Consider the following 21,457-nt stretch of genomic DNA (forward strand, 5'->3'; position numbering starts at 1 on the left):
CAAGAGCGTAACGTCATGCGAGCACAACTACACAAGAGCGTAACGTCATGCGAGCACAACTACACAAGAGCGTAACGTCATGTGAGCACAACTACACAAGAGCGTAACGTCATGCGAGCACAACTACACAAGAGCGTAACGTCATGTGAGCACAACTACACAAGAGCGTAACGTCATGCGTCATTAACTACACAAGAGCGTAACGTCATGCGAGCACAACTACACAAGAGCGTAACGTCATGTGAGCACAACTACACAAGAGCGTAACGTCATGCGAGCACAACTACACAAGAGCGTAACGTCATGCGAGCACAACTAGACAAGAGCGTAACGTCGTGTGAGCACAACTACATAAGAGCGTAACGTGATGCGTCATTAACTACATAAGAGCGTAACATGTGAGTACAACTACACAAGAGCGTAACGTCATGTGAGCACAACTACACAAGAGCATAACGTCATGTGAGCACAACTACACAAGAGCATAACGTCATGTGAGCACAACTACACAAGAGCGTAACGTCATGCGTCATTAACTACACAAGAGCGTAACGTCATGCGAGTACAACTACACAAGAGCGTAACGTCATGTGAGCACAACTACACAAGAGCGTAACGTCATGTGAGCACAACTACACAAGAGCGTAACGTCGTGCGTCATTAACTACATAAGAACATAATGACATGTCAGCAGTTAGAAGACTAAGTGTTAGTCAAGTGTTTCATTTGTGTTGTACGTGTGTTTATACAACACACACACACACACACACACACACACACACACACACACACACACAAACTCTCATTCTCAGCATGCTTAAAGTAAACCGATTGTCCGCTCTTTTCTCAGTACAAGGAAACATTATTAATAATGACTGCACCTACGCTGCAGACGCACTATACTGGAGGTCACTGGAGTATCCCTTAAATGTTTTACAGGTGAGAAAGTTTCCATTACAGTTGGGATCTTCTGAAACCGGATAAACATTTATTAATGAATTATTCGTCTGCATTACAAGCCCAGGGTTCAAAACTTATGACAAGGCCTAGCTGTTGGGTGAACTTTCCCACCACATCTGCCCGTTAGCCGAGCGCACTCCTCCTATTAAGACAGATAAACAAACTCCACTGCCTCGGTTAGCCGTTTCCCCCGATCCGAACACCCCCACACGCCACAGTCTCTTCGGGTCAGCAGCAGCTCCTCATCAACATGAAAGCATTTGCTCTGGGAAAGAGACGAGGTGAAGGAGAAGACCCGACAGGCTACTGTTCGCCATTTCAGATGCACTAATAAATAAGGCAATTTCCTAGCGAGGGGTGAGGTGCTCCGTTTGCTCGTTAAGGAGGAATTTATAACTTTTTGCAGCTCATATAGTTTGAGGTCTCGCTCACTGCTTATGAGGGCTGTTTAAACACTCATTAGATGCTATAATTTGTCCAGGCACAGCCCAGGCTTAGGTGCAGGCGAACAGCAAGAGTGCATGAACGAGCAAAGGGAGGTAAAGAACTGTATTGACTTTCTTCTCATTCAATATCTTGTTAATCATCGGTGATTACCATTTCATTAAGTTGCACACTACCAGGCACCCACACACATTCATATAGACTGTACGGCAGGTCAGGTGGAGATATGTCGAAGCACGGAAACCTGAGCGAGTCAGCGTGTTAATAAGCACGGAGTCTCGAGACGTCCTCCATTTTGCCTGAAGCAGAGTTCATCGAGCGCTCGCCGTATATAGATTCATTCCTATGTGCACGTCTAGTCCGAAATACGTGCTGACGGAGACGTCAATCACACCGGTCTAATAATAATAACAATAATAATAATAATAATAATAATAATAATAATAATAATACACTAGTAAAGAAATCAGCAGAGGCTACAAGGGATATAACAACACGCTTCTCCTAAGCATGCTGTTAGCCGAGTGGCTAACATACTAGCAAATTAGCTTTGGAAAACAGCAATGACTAGTCACTGGAAGATTCCCTGAAATCCTTAAGTTGTGGTGTAGCTGTAGATATTGAGATCAGTAGTGGAGAAGGGCCGAGTCAAAAACACGTCTGGGCCTACCGAGAGCAGCACGACTACTAGCTAAGAGGAGAATAGGAAATAAAAAGCACAACGCTCCTTGAGAGTGAAAGCTTGGCCCACCCAAGAGATAACGGTTAATTAGACATTTACAGACAACTACCGGTTTATCAGCAAAAATCCACACCGATAGATTTTCCCGGTTGCGTCCGTTTGCGTGAGCAGCTGAGAAGGGTCTACTGTCATTACACAGCGCGAGAGCGGCCTCTAGAGGCGAAATAAAAACCATCACTGACTAATTCTGTTGTGTTATTTGAATTGTTTTGGATGTCTATTTTTATTTGTTATTTTGAAGCGTTGCTTTTTGGTTCAGTCTGGATGTACATCTTTTACTGAATAATGAATATATAATAATATTTTAAGAAGCACGGTACGTTTTCATGGTACAGTCAGTACTGTTTGTTTGTGTAATAAAGTTCAGCGATATTTTACTTTGAGTGTTATCGATCGAGCTCTAATCTGCATTCTAAAGCACAGCTTTGGTTGCTCTATATGCTGCTAAGAATCAATTGAAAAATGAAAAACTGAGGCATATATTCAAGCATCACTTACTTTTTTTTTTTCTTTTCGGTACAGCAAAAGTATCATATCAAGTTCTGCGAATCGTTCTAGTGCTTCATGTTAGAACTTCGCAAGGTGCAGACATCTTTGAGACTTTTTAAATATTTACTACATATGAATATTAAATAAAAAACACAAAGCCTCTGTGAACGCAACTCCAAAGCACATACTGCATCATAGCAATGATTTGCCCTCCTCTCTCTTTCTTATGTTTTCTCTCCCTGCGGAGCAGCATGGCTTCGGCCTATTATATTTTTAATAATACCCCGTCGCTTTGCACTCTCCTGCCTGAGGTGCGGCCCGTTTCCCTGGCTACACCTGCATGTTCACACACCATAAAACCCAAGCAAATACAGCACGCTCTCACGCTCCATCTCTCATGCCTCCTCGCCCTCTTAACAAGCCCTTTCTTCCCATCATCCGTTCAAAAGCTGATGAGGCACCGCTCTCTGGATGAGCTCAATAAAAACCCGGGCTCCAATACAGGACTTGAGCTGAATTACACCACAATTCTTCACGCTTTTTACTGGCCTTATTGACAATGACATTTTTCTACTTTAGTGATCATCGAAGAGCTGGCTTGGGAACGGCACACAAAGCCGGGGAAGGGTGGTAAAACACGGAGGACCGAGTCGCAGGAAACCGTAAAAGACAACACACGAGCGGTCAAGGCTGCAGTATATCTCTACGATGTATACAAAGGTGAAGAAGAAAGCAGTGATTGACATGTCTGTCAATACTCGGATAAGGTTAAACCAATTAAAACAATTAACTTTTATTCTAAAACAAACGCTTTATTCCAGTCAGGGTCTCGGAGGATCCAGGGCCTAACCCGGGAATACTGTACGCAGGGGCAGGAATACACCCTGGACAGGACAATAGTCCATTGCAGAGCACCATGCACACAGAGATTCACATCATAGGGGGCAATTTATCGTACCCAATCCACCTACTGGCACGGTTTCGGGAGGTAGAAGGAAACCCGAGAGCACGGAGTAAACCCACAGGGGCGCTGGGAGAGCGTGCGCAATTCTGCACAGACGTTAATCTGAGCTCAGGATCACATCGGGGACGGTGTAGCTGCGAAGCAACGGAGCCACTCCTCCGCACCACCACGACATCCGGTGAAAAACACAGACGTGATGGAATCTGTAACTTCTGATTATGTTATCGAGATCTCATGTATAATTCATACTTCCGATTTTACAGAGGACACAAACTTTCCAAACAGATCAGGAAAATCTGAGACACGGGAAGAAAGTTCCATTTAATTTGGGGCGGGGGGGAAAATAAATAAATAAACAGGTTACACAGAACACTGTTTAACTCTGAATCAGCTCTGCTTTCCAGAAAAATGGCGGTTTACCGTCTTACTGTGGGTTTGTGGTTAAAATAATAACTCTTCGAGCTTTCAAATGATCTCATATTGACCGCACTCATTCCAATCCCAATCTCTGAACCGCAGGACGGCGTGGGTATAATGTGTAGGGCCATGGTGGCAAGCTTCACTAATGGAGCTGGCAGGAGCATTTTTTGACTCGTACTGTGACTCCAGAAACTCACTTCCAACGCCAATTTAACTGAGAGCGTATGCCAAAGCTGTTATGACAGGTCAATGCCCGAGTGTGCGTAAAATAATAACGAGCGTTCATGCCAAGAACGAGGGCATCTTAACTTAAGCACAGGATATGAAAAACGCCTCGTGTTTTGAAGCGTTTCTTCAATCCAGGCCTGCTTTCGAAAGTTTAGAGGGGTTTCCCTGCTCTGATAAAAAGTGCTCGAGGATCATAAGGGGCTTGGTAAGTAGCTGAGAAGCTGAATGAGATGTGCTGCAGTGCCGAACGAGATGAGAGCAGCGGGGCTCCGAGAGTGGAGCTCAGAATCTGTTAAATAAGGAGACAACAAATTGCTGAAAGATGTAAATAAAGTCAGCGGGCGTCTTCCCCTCTCTTTCTTTCTGTCAGTGCTCCAGCTGCGTTAAGGATTCTTTTCAGGAAGGGCCCGAAGACGGCATAATAACCTTGACACGCAACCTTTAAGAAATCGGTAAAAAAAAAAAAAAAATGTTAGAAGGCTCGGATATGGAGTGGATGGACCACGGTTGTACCTGTACCAGGGTTCAGATAGATTTTCTGCTAAGGTATTTTCCAGCACTTTCAAAAGTAGTCACTTTCCCTAGATGGCACAGATCTACAATTCACGATACATCTGATGAATTTGGCAGAAATTTTGACGACGACAACAAAAAAAAGCATGAAAGCCGATAGCTATATTTCTAACAGGAAGAAGCTGAAAAAGACTATGTTGATACGCCGAGTGCCTTGAAACAATGCTAGCTAATTAACTAATTTGACGCTGACGGTCAGCATGTAATTTTCATCATTTTCTCGCAATGTTTAAAAGCGTCGTAATGACTCCGTAAATGCCAAGACATTGCTTTCTTTATCGCAGAAAGCACGTTTCTGTTCCTTGTTAAATCCGTAGCCAGATTGATAATTCGTTCCCGAGCGAATTAAAGTTAAACGGCAAGCCCGGTGTAATGCTGTAATGCGAGTCAGCGGGTAATTATTAGACACTTGGAGAAAGCACCTGCTACCTGCTCGTATACTTTACGCCTCGTGCTAACTGTCGACACCGAACTCCGGAGAGAGAGAACGTATTTGGCAACGTAGGCTCCGTGGAAGTGCTGTATAAATGGGCAAGCTTAACTGGAAATTATGGAACAATGAATCATTTTTTTTTTTTTTTTTTTTTTTTAAATTAAAACGTTATTAGTCCACTTCTCTCGGCGGCACAATTTCAACATTATGCCGCCAAGAGTATGACGCCTGTACTACTTCACCAGTATCTTGAGGACTAAAAAGTTACGTTATAAAATTGAAATTGTGATCAGCTTTGGTTTATATTACAAAAATATGGTTTTCTGAAGGTATTCCAGCGAGTATTTAAACACTAAAGCAGTTCTTTACAGTTAAACCTACACTATACAGCCAAATGTATGTGGACGCCTGATCACGTGAACACCCACGGAATGTCACAAGAGAAAACACAATGTCTTTGCCTGCTGTAGCGTTATCATTTCCCTTCGCTGGAACGAAGAGGCCCAAACCTGTTCACGCATGACGATGGTCCTGTACACAACGCGAGCTCCATGGAGACACGGTTGGAATGGAAGGACTCGAGTGTCCTGCGCAGAGCCCTGACCTCAACCCTACTGAACACCTTTGGGATGAGACGCGATGCCGACTTCGCACCCGACCTCACTAATGCTCTTGAGTCTGAGTGAGCACAGATCCCCACAGCCACACTCCAAAATCTAGGAGTTTCGAATCGGTGTCATCTCAATCCAGAAAACAATTCCTCTCTCCCACGCCACAAGGCCGATAAACTGATGCAGCAAATTTTTCAAATCATCGTAGCCACAAAGAAAGGTCCGCACGGTGTAGAAATGCGTGTAGATTAAAAACGACTAATCTCAAGCTCCCGAGTGGTGCGACAGAAAAGCAGCGAGGTCAAAGTTCAAATCCCGTGGACAGGGCCCAACAGAGCAAAAACGGTGCGACACTGGAGATCATGAGCTCGAATCCCAATCAAACCACAGCAAATGTCCCAATCGTCATGGTCACAAAGAAAGGTTCTGACGTCTGGAACGTCTGGAACATTCTGTGGGCATCTGCGAACTCGCGAATGTGGAAGAACGCAGAGAGCACTTTCTTCCGATGGTGGTACGCAGCTCTGGGGCAGAGGAGGCTGCTGGGAATTGGCAAGTGATCATAGTGGGGAGACCAGAGCAACCATCTCGATCCAAAGAACACCAAAAGGTGTGTGTATAAATGCATAGATTGTAACAAATTTGGATGTCGGAATCGGGGGTACCTTTCACATGTGCACTGTTACTGATGTTATTTCAGTAAAGCCTTATACCTCCTATTCTCTATTTGTACATAGTTCTACAGTCTTCCCGCCTTGTTTTAGCGAGCGTAAACACTGATAGATATATATACACATACATATAGTACCGTGCATTGTGACAGTATCACAATATGACACTTCTGCTGTATCTCACACACGCTTAATAATCACCAGCACTTCACAGGAGCTGGATTTGTTTGAATGTTTCTGACTCATGGCAGTACCTTTCCCACAAGTGGCTGGCGTTTTGTATTTATCTTCACTAATATCTGAAGGTACAGTCCCTTCCCATTCCCCTGCCATGCCTCAATGCTCCAAAGGGATCATGAAATCCTTTCAAAGGTATTTTTGCATAAGGGCAGCAAGGGATCTGTGCTCCCACTCTGCTTTTGTGCGCGCGTGTGTGTGTGTGTGTGTGTGTGTGTGTGTGCTCAGATTACAAAGTGTCATAATCCCTTTCTGTCCTTCTCTCTGTCTCCCAATTCGTTTTTTTTTTCTGCTCTGTCTCTATAACACTCAGAAGATGATGAGGTCCACTTTTCCCCGGGAACACATGATGCTTACCTTTTCTCTCGTGTGTGTGTGTGTGTGTTTTGTGTGTGCGCGTGTGTGGAAAGGAAAAAGATAAAAGAGAGAATGGTCTAGTCAATCACATAGACTCGGAGCTGAATCTGATTTTCCTTTCAGAACTGTGCTCCATCAAGGCTGAGGCATTTTTCAACCCTCATTGGTTTCTATCTAACTGAAAACACGCTCAAGGATGCGAGGACATAACTGTTGCCGAGGCAGAGGCAGAGGCAGAATAATTCCACTTTGATTTGCTGAAGTCAGATTCTTTTGTCTGGAGCGGCTTCGAACATCTACGGCGAGAACGTCAAAGCTTTTTTATTTTTCTCCCTGGTGTCACATAAATGAATAAAACGGGGCCGTGAACGGAGAGGTGTAATAAAAAGACGTCATCAAGACATGATATTGTCGGGACAATCGTTACCGCATTCGAGCAACATGAGTTGCACACAATAGTACTGCGACACCTCTTCCGAGTCCTGCATTCATACCGTATTATAAAAGTAAGGAACAGCAGCACGGTCTGAAATGTTCTACTTCACTTATCCTACAGCGATTTACCAACTGTTACAATTTTCCATCCGATTCACGAAGAACACACCGCGCTTTTTAACGGTTTACGGTTACGGTTCATGTTGTGCGATATCCGCGAGTCAGGTTCTGTGATCGCTCGCGTTGTTATAAAACAGTCTCACCAGACTCCTCTCCTGAAGTCATGCTGCGATCCGCTGCACTCGGGGAAAAAAAACCCCCATGTCCGTCACCCGGAAGCGCAACGAAAGGTCGTTCAACTTGGAAAATTTGGGAAATCGGGCCGCGTCCACCTTGTCCGATGCATTTCTGCTGATTTCAAGACGTTTGCGACGGATCGCATGTATGAGCAAAGAGGAACAAGATACACAGTCGACGTCAACGTTTTTGCCCTTTTCAGAAGCTAGGTATTTACATGTTTACCGGAAGACACAAACGATCGACACCAATCATCCTGTTCAAAAGTTTACACCCCCCTGGCTCTTAATGTATCGTGCTGCCTTCTTGAGCAGCGGCGAATGTTTGTGATAGTCGTGTACGAGTCCCCCGGTCGTCCTCGGTGTGAAAAGGCGGATCTCGGCTTCATATAGTTACTGCTGGAAAGGGCTCAGATATGCAGAGGATGCTGTTAAAGTGAAGAATGTGCAGGACCTGGAGGATTTTTCTGAAGAACAGCGGGCAGTTTGACTGCTCAGGACGAACAAGGGACTCGTGAAGAACTCTCACAGAGCGTAAACACGGTCTCTGATCATCCAAGTAACGACACAGTATTAATAATCGAGCGTGTGTGAACTATTAAACAGGTTCATTTGTGTAAATTCAGTTAAGTATTGAGTCTTGTGGACGATACAGCGTGTAAACATCTGTTGTGTGAAATAGTTTATTCGAGGCAGGACTAAATAAAACAATAAAAGCAATTTTTATGATCCCGCTTTTTTTTTTTTTCTTCTTCCCTTTCTAATTATTAACATTTTGCAGATTCCGCAAGGCGTCTGTGAACTTATGATCTCAACTTTACATAGTTGACCTATCTTCTACTTGTTTATTTGAGACTGAACTTAACGTTAATGTGGGATTTTGGGTGTTCAGAGTGTGTGTGTGTGTGTGTGTGAGAGAGAGTTCTGAAATAAAAACCGCCCGTGTTCTTATAAGCACACAACTTTCGATTTCTTGCCATTACATTAACATATTTCTTGAATAATTTCTGGTAAGGATGTCGCTCTTCGTTTAAGCTACAGGTTCTCAAACTCTACAAGTTTTACTGTCTCCTTCACTCACCTTCATCAAAATCAGCATCGTCCTCGGTGTGCTGGGGGAAGGGGAAGCAGTTGGTGATCTCCAGCCGGTCATCCACCACCAGGCCCAGCAGCACTCCCTGCACCACCTCGCTGCCCTGGCCCTCCTCCTGGTAGTGTTTAATAATCTTCAGCACTACCTGCAGAGACAAACAGCAAGCCTTTAAACACGTGAAACACGAGCGGAACCGAACACCTACTACAAGGCTCGGGAATCATGTCACGCTGCATTACGGGATGATTAAACCGTACTATTTCGGACCTGTCCGTGTACGTCCGGTGTGCTCCTCGTGGAGGTAACGAAAGCAGTGTGTTTTGGTTTGGTATGGTTAGACAATGCGACATAAATGAATCCCTATGAACGATCAATAATAATCTTGGGGCTTTGTGGGCGGGGGGTTGATATGTAGCTTGAATCACTTTTTGACGAACTCCAAACTGACTCACGTGAACAAATGGATGACGAACGAAGACAAAGACACGCCGATGAACAGACAGAACAGTCATTTGAAAGAAGGCGAGTTAGCTGTGTAACATATGCCTAGCATGCCTCCACAGTTTTAGAGCTCCAGTCAATCAGCCATCACACAACTGGCAGAAAAATTAATATTACTCTCAGTTAGAGAAATCGATAAAGCTGAGGAGCCGATAGTGCAATCACTCAGACCTCTCCTCGGCATGAATCATCGGAACCGTCGCTGCAATTAACGTCAGAACTCTTAAAACACTTTATCCGCTAAAGCTTTCCATAATTTCTCAGGCTATGTAAAGATCATTAGCAATGTAATGAAAGAGAAAGAGAGATTTAGCTAACAGGAAGAAAAACTGCATTTACTGTCAGACTCTTTCTTTGCTTATCCCGACTTGTCCGAGTGCAGAGTCTACCGTCGGACGGTGTTAGATTATTAATAACAAGTTACACACTGGGTAAGATGGGCTAGCTTGCTGTAATGCCTTGATAATTTCCCACAAGTCACTGTGGCGGGATGTCACCTTGCCAAGACTTAATGACATTTGTATAAGACAGAGGGGCTTCATCAGTGGGGTTTTACCGCTCTGATATTGAGTATCTGTACCAGGGTCAATACACATCTGAAATGCTAGCTCAGAATCGGATTAGATATTCGGTGATTTACATATCCCCATCAATCAGCAAAAATCCACACTGACGGATTTCCCTCGTCGCGTCCTTTGCGGGGTCTGCTGTCATTATACAGCACGAGAGCGGCCTCTAGAGGCGAAATAAAAACCATCACTGACAAATTCTGGTGCGTTATTTGAAGCGTTTTTTATTCATTTTGGAGGTCTCTATTTTTGTTATTTTGCGTGTTACTTTTTGCATGGATGTCGTTTACTTACTTTAATATTTATTCATAATATATATAAAAATATATATATAAATATTTATTTATTATTTTAAAAAAGGTATCATTCAGTATCAATTTTAAAAACTATGGGTTGATTAATCAGTTATCAGCAGGTCCTGCCCAGCTTAGCTATCGGTAAAATCCGCAAATCGGCCGACCTCTAGTTTGATCCAATCCGAGAGAAGAATCCAAGAGTGACTCAGATGTTTTGCATAACTGAGCAACAGGAGCTTGTGTAACGTTATCCATCTCGTTTACTAAGTAGGGCAAGAACGGGTTCGAAAATAGAAAAGTGGGAACATGTCATGTTCTCACTGCTCTTAAACTTCTGACTCATCCTCTCTCATCAACGGAACCTGCTATTTCCAAGCAATCACGAAACACACCGTGTGTGTGTGTGTGGGGGGGGGGGGGGGGGTATACATTTTCGGCTACTGTACGCACTAGGGATGCGTGCAGGTATTCGAACAGCCGGTCAGCCGTTTGAGGTGCCAGTAACAGCATTGCCCTACATCTAAGCCAGTGAAAAGCCACATCTGGCAATATTTTGATACTGAGGGAGCATCGTGGTGTTCAAGCTGGTAATACGTCTCCGACAACTTTTAATACAACTCCTGTTAAAAACTGCAATGTACACCAAGCTGCAGGTCCCGTGGGTTTGCAAATGAAACCCATTTTTTCTGCAGAAACATTTTCCATATTTTAAGCAGCCACTGCTGTCACATTAAACATTCAACTGTGCTTCATTCACTGGTTTAGTAAAAATAACGTACAAATGTCTGTCGTGATAGATTATGTAATACTACAGCGATCACAAAAGACGTTCAGTCGAGTTTTCACTGTGCAGTTCATATTTTCTGTCACGACTTCGCTATATCACGTCGATCGCACAAACACGGACGAGGAAGACTTCGTTGCTATGGAAAAACGATACCTCACCACATCAAGTTAAAGATAGTCTTCCCCTCTTAGCAATTAAACGAATATCCGTACATTAACTCTTATGGATGTCCGAATATTTCAGTTCGGCAGAAGGCACATCCCTGGTACAGGCAGCAACAGTTACTGAGCTCGGACTGCGACTAACCAGCACATGTTATACGGTTCTATATACCACAGGGTTGCGGCTAAGACGGCAGAATTAATCCGCCCTTTTCATAGTGAGCAAAGGTGGTAATTAAAGTACCTTGAGCCGAGAGGCGGTGAAACCTCATTTGAAAACGGGAAGCTGAAACTGTACTCGGCATAACCCTTTAAGTGATCACAGAGGATTACAACAGCCAGCTGCAGGAGTACGGATCCCCGAGTGGAGATAAGAACGCAGGCTGAGCGAGCCGCCATCCTGCCAAGAAAGCACGATCGATCTCTCGCGTCCAAGAGACCTGCTCGCTCTCTCTCTCTCTCGCTCACTGCTGCAATAGATTTTCTAACGCGACCACCAGAGACGTCCCCGTTTAAATCTTAATAAAAAAAAAAAAGGTCAGACTTTGTAATGAAGCAAAAACAGGAGCCAGATTGCTAAGACGGTGAGAAGACCGCTTGGATGGATTCGCTATAGTGAGAATGAAGACGCGGTTTTAAAAATTCCTGGCTCAGATACCTCCGACATTGGCCCATGCTTACGGATCCAACAACTTGACGGGGATTAGGGGGCCACTGGAGAGGTTGGGGATCAATACCGCACACACAATCCATTAATCTGAACAACCCCCCACCCCACCTCACCTTCAGCCAGTACTTAGAGAGGTAATTTCTCACAGAAGCCAACAAGTGCTTGATTTTTTTGCTGTGGAAAGCATCGAATGCAATCTACAACCCAAGGCCAAAAGATCTTACATTTGAAAAAGTCAGGCTCGGTAAGAGCAGAGCGAAAGCAGCGATTCCACATTCCCAAAGAGCTTAACTAAGGACATTTACAGCAGTCTGTAGCTTTTATTGTGCTTCTAAGCCTTTAATATTGCTACATCTGTAACGCTACAACTAAACCCGTGAACCGCAATATTGGCATTTACTATCGCTACACCCTATTTTCTACAAATTCACACCCGCTAGCTGGTTCTCCAGCGAGGGACTGAAGTCTAGCATATGCTTTCTCCAGGTTATGTGAAGCCAGTCACTGCTGCATCCTGGCATCACGAACACACTCAGACGAATGCGCCAACTTCCCTCTCCCGCATACATGAGCTCACAGATGCCCACAGCTAGCTAGTGTTGCTCTGATTGACAGGAGAGAGAGTATCGGCATTCCTCTCACCCAGAGAACCAATACTGCTCCTTTAGATTCCCCATCCGTGGACGGATGTGGAATCATCTGGATTTTAACTAGAGATCTCCTGACTATAGGGCATCACTAAATTAGCTCCATTTAAATTCAGCGTCATAAAACGCGCCCTCCCCTCAAAAGACTTAAAGGTTAACCCTGTAGCTACTTTTGTTTATTTGTCATTTCAAAAATTGCTGACAGAGGGCATCTTTATCCAAAAGCTAGGTCAAAGCAGCCTGCGAGGCAACGTGTAACTTCAGTGAAAACACTGAGAAGTCGTGCCCTTCCCCCCAGCTCAGCAAATCCCTTGTTTAAAAACGATGAAGTAACCTTTTAAGAAAAAGGGGCAGCTCTGTTCCAGCTGGGGTGGAGCTCAGTTCTAGGAAAGAAAAATAAAAAATAAGGAAATGTCTGAAATGAAGAAACAGTCCAGATCTACTACATGACGATACTGAGAATCCTTTTATATATGGAATATATGGTCGAGGTTACAATTGCTTATGCTTTTATTCTTATGACGTTTAGCCCTTATCCAGAGTGACTTATAGTAGTGCTTTGGAGTCTGTCAAACACATCCTCATGCCTGTTTACCTCTTAGATCATTTTGAGTTAAAAGAAGTTCTACTTGCTTTTTTTTCAGCCTTTACCTTTTATCATTTTAAATTTTAAATTCTTCTGACATACAAAGGTCTCAATGATCTGGCACCTCGGTATATACAGCACGTGATCTGCTGCATCAGGACCCATATACACCAGCACGCACTCTTCGTTCTTCTGGTTCCAAACTGTTCCCCGAGAGAGAGAGAGAGGGAGAGAGAGAGAGAGATTTGGTCGATCCACATTTGGTGGGAGATCCTTCAGTGTAGTTACACCTAAACTATGGGGCTCTGTACCTCAGAGCCTCTGGGATATCTCCTCTATCTTTAAATCTCTGCTTAAAACCCATCTTTTCTCAGCGCATTATCTGTCTATTACTGATTGATGTCTATTAAATGTACTTTCTCCTGTTAAATGTCCTTGAGCTTGTGGAAAGGTGCTATATAAATAAATCTTATTATTATTATTATTATTATAGTTCTTTTTGTGCTCCCAGCTGTCGGTGCACTTGAACTTTTATGGAGGTTTGTGGGCGTCGTTAAATGCAAATGAGCTTTGTCTGAAATGCCCTTTACACGTTAGGTGATCAACATATGTACGCGAGTATGAAGAAAGTCAGCCTTTCTGAAACTTTTGCAAACGCGGCAGAAAATTTTATTTCGGTTGGCCTTGCGCAAACATTTACACGCAACTCTGCTTAAAGTGCACCTATTATGGTTTTATAAAATATTCCCTTACATGTAGTGTGTTATAGAGCTGTTCGCGAGTCTAAATCAGTCTGCAAAGTTTTTTAAAAAATCAAAGCGCAGGACAAACGGAGTCATCGACTCCCGAAAGAAGGAATCGATTCTGATCAGCTGAGACGAGTCGTTAGTGATTTTACTTCCTGCACTAATCTACGTAGGTTTGTAACACAAAGCCCCGCCTCTGGTCTTCATCGGCTGCTCGCTGACAGCTTCGGCACGCCCTCAAACACGAGAGTTGTAGTTGCCCTGAGAGAGTTAGACTGCTGATGTCACCATATCTAGAAGACGACGTTTTTTGCGCGGCAACAGAAAAATGAAAAAGAAAAAACGCCTTGCATGGACTACCAAGGGATGACTTCCCCCCCCCAGACAGAGCTGAAACTGGATATGGTAGTGGGCGTTTCCTTTTCGATACACACTGACAGCAGTAAACCAATCACAACAGACTGGGACATCTGACCAATCAGAGCAGAGTATGCTCTCTGAAAGGAGGAGTTTAGAATGAATCCTTTAGAACGGATCATTTAACGAGTCGTTTGTGACACTGGGGGGGGGGGGGGGGGGGATAGTAATGCTGCAATTTAAATTATGAGGAGTTTAAACATTAAAGTGTTTTTGATCTTGGATGCATGTAAATCTATTGTATGAGACCTTTAAAACAAAATTAGGCACGTTTCAAAACCATAATAGGAGCACTTTGAAGGTTGATAAATGAGGACCAATGTTTCCTAGGTAAGCTAGGGGGTACATTAAGATACGTTAAGATAGCCTAAAATAACCTATAGTGTATTTTCCGAAACACGTCAGGATTTGCTATTTTATAATATATATATAAATAATACCAAAGTGTGCGCATATGTATATCTATATGTATATATGTATACATCTCTGAGCAGACATCTTTACGTAAAAATTAAATAAATAAATAAATAAATAAATAAAAACAGCATCTACAATGTTAAAAAAGCTCGGGGTTTATCCCTCTTCGCTATCCGACCTCGTACGCACATAGCGGACTTAAAGTTTTTAGGAGTTAGCCGTTCCCTGTGTGCACGATTAATAGTATATACGTGTAAGCATATGCAACCCACAGTTTAAAGCGACGGTGGTTAATCATTTGTGGGGGCGGAGGAGGCAACGTTTTTCACTTTCTTCTTCACGAATCGTGATTCACCTCACAGGTGATCGAGGAGGCTTTTACTTTACAAACTGCTCCTCTAACAGCCGAGGATAAGTAATGCACATGAGTCATGATCCCTTACGAAAGCGATGAGAAATCCAGAATGAAATTCCCCTTCATAATCCTGTGACGATAATTTCATAAACGCACGCCGAGTGCTGTACGGTAATGATCCTTATTTTGGGGTTATCTAAATGGCAGCTGTTTTGGAGACTAATGAGGAGCCAGGGGGGCTGAAACAAGCACAGATAAATTCTTGCCCATAGGTTGAACTATACGGCAGAGTGTGAGCCTAGAGACTTAACTAAAGTGGAAAGTGAAGAAAGAAGCATAAATCTAAAAGCTCTCACGAGAAATATTAAAGCAGACAGTCGACTTTGTTTTTCTTAAAAATATGACAAAGTCCATATACTGTAACAAGGATCTACACTCCCACACTTATGTTTAAATTAGATTACAGCAACCCTTCCATCAGGTTAGCCAAGAGATCTACAGGGACACATCAGTCCAACTCATCCCTCCCTGGAAAGCCTGGCAAGCATCAATAAGCTGATGAATTCATCCTAATAACTCGGAGAATACCGTTTCACTGATCCATCAACGTACTTGATGCCTGTTCACTTCCAGTGCGGGGGATTTGTAGATAATAAATAACGATCATAACCTCATATGCTTGAGTAGGAACTGTTCCGAAAGAGCAAAACAGTCCGAGCTGGCGCGGTTTCTGTGCTCTCAGCTCTGGCTTCAACCAAAAGCCTGTCGTCTGATTATCAATAAAACTGACAGGCTGAGGAGAAGGCACAGGGGCCATTAGGCGAGATTCCAGGAGACAAGAGAAAAGCCAGGATGAGCTCCAAACACCGCGTCTCTATGACCTTTGAGGGCAGAGGTTTCGCCCATCCACACCTACCAGCTTCACCCATCCAAGTTGGAGCACTGTGGGGCAGAAGTAATTAAACCTTTTTTTCGAAAGTGATCTGGGGGAAGAAAAAAAAAAAAAGGAAAGGAATCCACAGTTGAAGATTTGTGACGCCATGTTCTAGGTGTCTTTTCGGCTACTTTTAAGAGCTGAAGATAAACAAAAACATTCTGCTTAGGAATGTAAGCGAATACAAATACGTTGGGTGGGAATCCAGTGGGATGCAACAGAGTGGGCGGTTATTACACTATATGGCCAAACGTTTGTGGACACTTTACCATCACACGTGTGTTAGATGAACAAACAGCAAACTTTTTGGAGCGTGACTGCGGGGGTTTGTGCTCATTCAGCCACAAGAACATTAGTGAGGTCAGGCACTGATGTCGGACGAAGAGGCCTGGCATGTAGTCGGCGTTCCAGTTCACCCCAAAGGTGTTCAGTGGGGTTGAGGTCAGTGGGGTTGAGGTCAGGGGTTGCTTCCACTCCACCCTTCGCAAACCTGGAATGGTCACGCTGGAACGTTTGGGCCGCTTAGTTCCAGTGAAAGGAAACTGTAAGGCTACAGCGTACAGACATACTACACAATCGCGTGCTTCCAACTTTGTGGCGACAGTTGGGGGAAGGACCACATATGGGTGTGATGGTCAGTTGTCCTCATACTTTTGGCCATACAGTGTATATATACCTCCCATATTGTTGCATCCCGCTGGTTCCCCCCCCAAAAAAACCCCAAAAAAACAATAGTTTACTTCCATGTAGGAGTGAGCACGTGGCCGGATGTATCAATTGTGGGACAAACCAAGACCATATTCGGCATGAATGTGTGGTGCTGTGAGACACATTTACAGCATCATTAGTAATGGTTTAAATTAGGTTTCTAGTCTGCTTATATTTTGGGAAATTGAACAAAAGGTACAAAATATCCTGCTTGTGCAGGATTTAACACACAGTCCTATGCACATCTCTAGTTAAACCAACTGAGAGCCAGAGCTCACACACCATGCTGACAGAGCTAGCTAGGTTTGTGTGTTTTCCAGTGTTTCAAGGGACACGGAATCTGGGAAAAAGTGGTTCGGTGGATAAGCCTTAAAACGGACAGGTTCGGTCCTGCGACATCTCGTTCACTTTCACCTGGCTGGCCTTCCTGCAGCTGACATTACTTGCCTGTAACAGACTTACTTATCTGTCTAACAGATAGCCCAGACAGAGTCTTGAACAGAACTTAATTTTATGATCTGAGCTCCAGGTGGATGGAAGTCCACTGCATAGAAACATGTGAGCTTCTCGTAGTGGTTATCAAACACTGCTGAGCGATGAGGAGTGTCTGTTTCCCTGCCACGACACATCTGGCACATTGGTCAGTTATCCAAACAGATGTCCTGGGGTGTAGTTCGAATCTATTACCATCAAGAACTACTCCTTGGAGATAACTTAAATCATGTTAATAAGATGTCCAGATCATAAAAGTGGGGTGCTGCACACTCAGGGAACCTAAGCTGTAAGCTGATTGTTCTAATCATGGGCACTTTTTAAAGCTAGCATACAGTAAGCAAAATGTGGGAAGCCTTAATTAATTTTTTTTTTTTAATTTACTTTTAGTAATATACAATAGACTACCTAGTAGTATACAATTACATCTATATATATATATATTAGAGGCAGTTCACTGGATATATAATGCTTTGAAATGCATGGTGTATTCTTGTTCATACTGAATAAGCCTGCTAATGAGTCCGACAACAGCTTTGAAGAACTGACAAATCTAGGATATCAATTCAACAGTCCGATCGGGGACATTCAGTAATCCGCTGAGAACACTGGAACAATGAGAAACTGAAGCCTCGCCAACTCTTTGTGCATAAGACTGAAGGTGTAGCGGTACGGCTACTCTCTGGAGCGGAATACAATTATAGCTCAACTCAAACGCAATCAAAGAAACGGTCCATTTAAATTTGAATGCAATAAATTCGCAGCCTTTACTATATGTAATGTTTACAAAATACCCCTGTTCCCACACCCTCCTGGTATCATCTTGTTTGTACTGGCCCTTGCATAGTCGGGAGAATTTATCAAAAGTAGAAAAGGAAAAAAAAAAAAAAAAAGCCAAAGCCCTAGTATGATATATGGACGACATATTCTACAAGTCCGCAGTGGCAGGAGGTCTGTGTACATGGGTAATTAGCAGTGAGATGACACCAAAGTGTCAGAATTATTACAGCAGAGAACAATAGAAGGCCCAGATTCTGTGCACCCAGGGAAACGGTTATAAAACAAAATAAAAACAAAAAAAAAAGATGTCATGGGCAGTGGAATTAGCAAAGCATTACACAGGTCCCAAGCTTGTTGAACATCCCATCCAGATTTAGTCTGCAGTTTGCTGGTATAATAACTTCATCTCTTCTGGGAAGGCGTTCCACTAGATTTTGGAGCGTGGATTTGTAGCTACAAGAGCATTAGTGAGATCAGGTACTGATGATGTGTGAGGAGGTCTGGGGTGCAGTCAGAGTTCAAGTTCATCCCAAAAGTATTCAGTGGATTTGAGGACAAGTTCATCCACTCCATCCTTCTCAAACCATGTCTTCATTCACTTTGTGCACCATTCCGTCCTTATGAATTTGTGGCAACAGTTTGGAGAAGACCCACATATGAGCGCGGTGATCAGATGTCCACACAGTGTTCTTCACTGCTGCAATTACAGCACATGCTACTCACCAAGAACCCTACCACCCGCTGCACTACACACATTGGCTGGGGTGAGATCTTCAAAGCTGTTAGCATGTGGTTAAACATATTTTGAGAAAATAACAGTTGCTGGCCAGACTCTAGATTATTTTTATTTATTTTTTTAGGTGTAATGTGAGGACAGAACAACACAGGTCAGAGCAGAAACTCTGGACAAGGACTAGTTGCTTTTTTATTTACGAATTTAACATTAGAAGTGGACAATCATCATAAACTTGATTGCTTCCCTCAGACTATATTAATGCACTTAACTAGCATACAAGCTCAGCATATGTTCTTATATTACGTTGTTTTTTTTGGTCTAGTCAATTTCCAGGCAACCCAGCATGGGGCTGGGCAAGCACACTGGAGCCTTCACTTGCCCGGTGAGATAGATAATACGTTAATGATTTGTTCACCCCTGACCATTACTGAAGCCATGACATGACAAACATGATACAGTATGTCCTATCTAATACTTCATGGTCGGAGACATCCAATCAAAGCTCCTTTTCTCTTGAGAAATGTGAAAATGGCTAACCCTGAACAAAGTCGCGACCAACAAAGGGCTAAGCTGCCGTCACAGGTATCCCACAAGACAAATAAAGCCCGAGAATGGAGGGTTGAGCGCGAGTCTCCGACACCCCTCCCTATCAGACACACTCAATCCCTCTTCCAATCCCTCAGGAGTAAAGCTCTCATAGTTCTGAATCGCTTCTCACAAAGGCAGAGAACCTTAGCATTGTTAATCAGTTCGCTTTCTGATACGACGCTGTGGAGCTCCAATGCATAATGGATTTCAATCCTGCGGAATATTTTCATTAAACTAAAAAGACCATTATTTCTACAGTTTTTGAATATTCTGCCAAATAATGGCCTGAATATTCAAATATTCTATAAGGATGAGAAAGGCTTAGGACTTGGTTCATTTTAATGACTTAATAGAAGAACATTTGAATACAAATTATATTAAATTAAAACACATTAAAAGCTCTACCGTGGGACATGAGCACATAATATCTAAAAGACAGAGCTTAATACTTAATCAACTGGTTCAAACAGCGAGCTTGTTAAGAGCAGACTGGGAAAGTAAAAATGGCCCATGCCAAATGATGAACAAGGCAAACATAAGTGCTTGCTTGAAATGAAAATGACCAACTGATGTTTTTACCAATGACCAAATTTACACTTTTGCTTTTCATCTCGGCAATGAATAAACATGGCGGTGTGGGAAAACCCATCAGATGTTGCAGACGATGAAAAATCAGCGCATTGATGTATCTTGACATCTCAACTTTAAGAAACCATAAACATATTTTCACAAAATGATGCTTGTAAGTTTGTGAACCCTTTAGAATTTTCTATAAAGTTGCATAAATATGACCTAAACTTCATCAAATTTCACAGTCCTAGACAACCCAATTAAACATCTATCCATCCATCCATCCATCCATCCATCCATCCTCTACCGCTTACTCCTTTTCAGGGTCACGGGGAACCTGGAGCCTATCCCAGGGAGCATGGGGCACAAGGCGGGGAACACCCTGGACAGGGTGACAATCCATCACAGGGCACAATCACTTACACACTCACTCACCCATTCATACACTACGGACAGTTTAGACATGTCAATCATCCCACCATGCATGTCTTTGGACTGGGGGAGGAAACCGGAGTACCCGGAGGAAACCCCCGCAGAAAACTGGAAAAGTTGACAAAACCATCTCTATAGAGTTTGGACTCAGACAGTCAGACAGCTGTTGTACAAACGGAAGAAATTAAAGACCATTGTTACACTCCCCAGGAGTGGGTCGACCAACAAAGATCACTCCAAGAGCAAGATATGTAACAGTCTGAGGTCACAAAGGAACCCAGGGTAACTTCGAAGCAACTAAAGGCCTCTCTCACATTGGCTAATATTAATGTTCATGAGTCCACCATCAGGAGAACACTGAACAGCAGAGGTGTGCATGGCAGGGTTGCCAGGAGAAAGTCTCCAAATGCTCTTCAAATGCTGCCTGTCTGCATTTGCATTTGCTAAAGATCACATGCACAAGCCAGAAGACTGTTGGAGAAAATGTTTTGTGGATAGATGAGACCAAAATAGAACTTTTTTAGGTTTAAATCAGAAGGGTTATGTTTAGTGAAAGGAAAACACTGCATTCTAGCATAAGAACCTTATCCCATCTGCGAAACATGGTGGTGGTAGTGTCATGGTCTGGGCCTGTTTTGCTGCATCTGGGCCAGGATGACTTGCATGAAACAACGAATTATACCAGCGAATTATAATGAATGTGTCAGGATATTTGCTCATGAACGGATGTCAAGAGATGCAGCAAGTCAACGACCCTAAGCACACAAGTAGTTCTACCAAAGAATGGTTAAAGAAGAATAAAATGAATGTTTGGAACGGCCAAGTCGAGGTCCTGACTGTAATCCAGTAGCAATGTTGTGGAAGAACCTGAAGCAAGCAGTTCATGTCAGGAAACCCACTAACATCACATTCCCCCAAGCCGATGTGCAGGACTGATCAACAGTTCACAAACTTTCAAGCACCACTGTGACTTAGATAACCAAATGTGAAACAATCCCAAATATTATGGTGTTCATATAAAACCATATGAAATGTTTCATTTTCAAATCAAATATTACCATCGACTTAGGCAAACTTTCATATTTAGCTAGACATTCATTTATTCATCGTTC

General features: G+C 43.2%; 1 protein-coding gene across 1 annotated transcript in view; it reads right to left on the minus strand.

The window, feature by feature from the left end:
- Positions 1 to 21,457, minus strand: part of eif3hb (eukaryotic translation initiation factor 3, subunit H, b) — an 83,541-nt gene that overhangs the window by 50,679 nt on the left and 11,405 nt on the right. Inside the window, exon 2 of the mRNA XM_017454849.3 lies at positions 8,942 to 9,098. Coding sequence (XP_017310338.1) covers positions 8,942 to 9,098 — 157 coding nt within the window. The remainder of the gene's footprint in view (positions 1 to 8,941; positions 9,099 to 21,457) is intronic.

Source organism: Ictalurus punctatus, chromosome 24, assembly GCF_001660625.3.
Source record: "Ictalurus punctatus breed USDA103 chromosome 24, Coco_2.0, whole genome shotgun sequence".
NCBI lineage: Eukaryota > Metazoa > Chordata > Actinopteri > Siluriformes > Ictaluridae > Ictalurus > Ictalurus punctatus.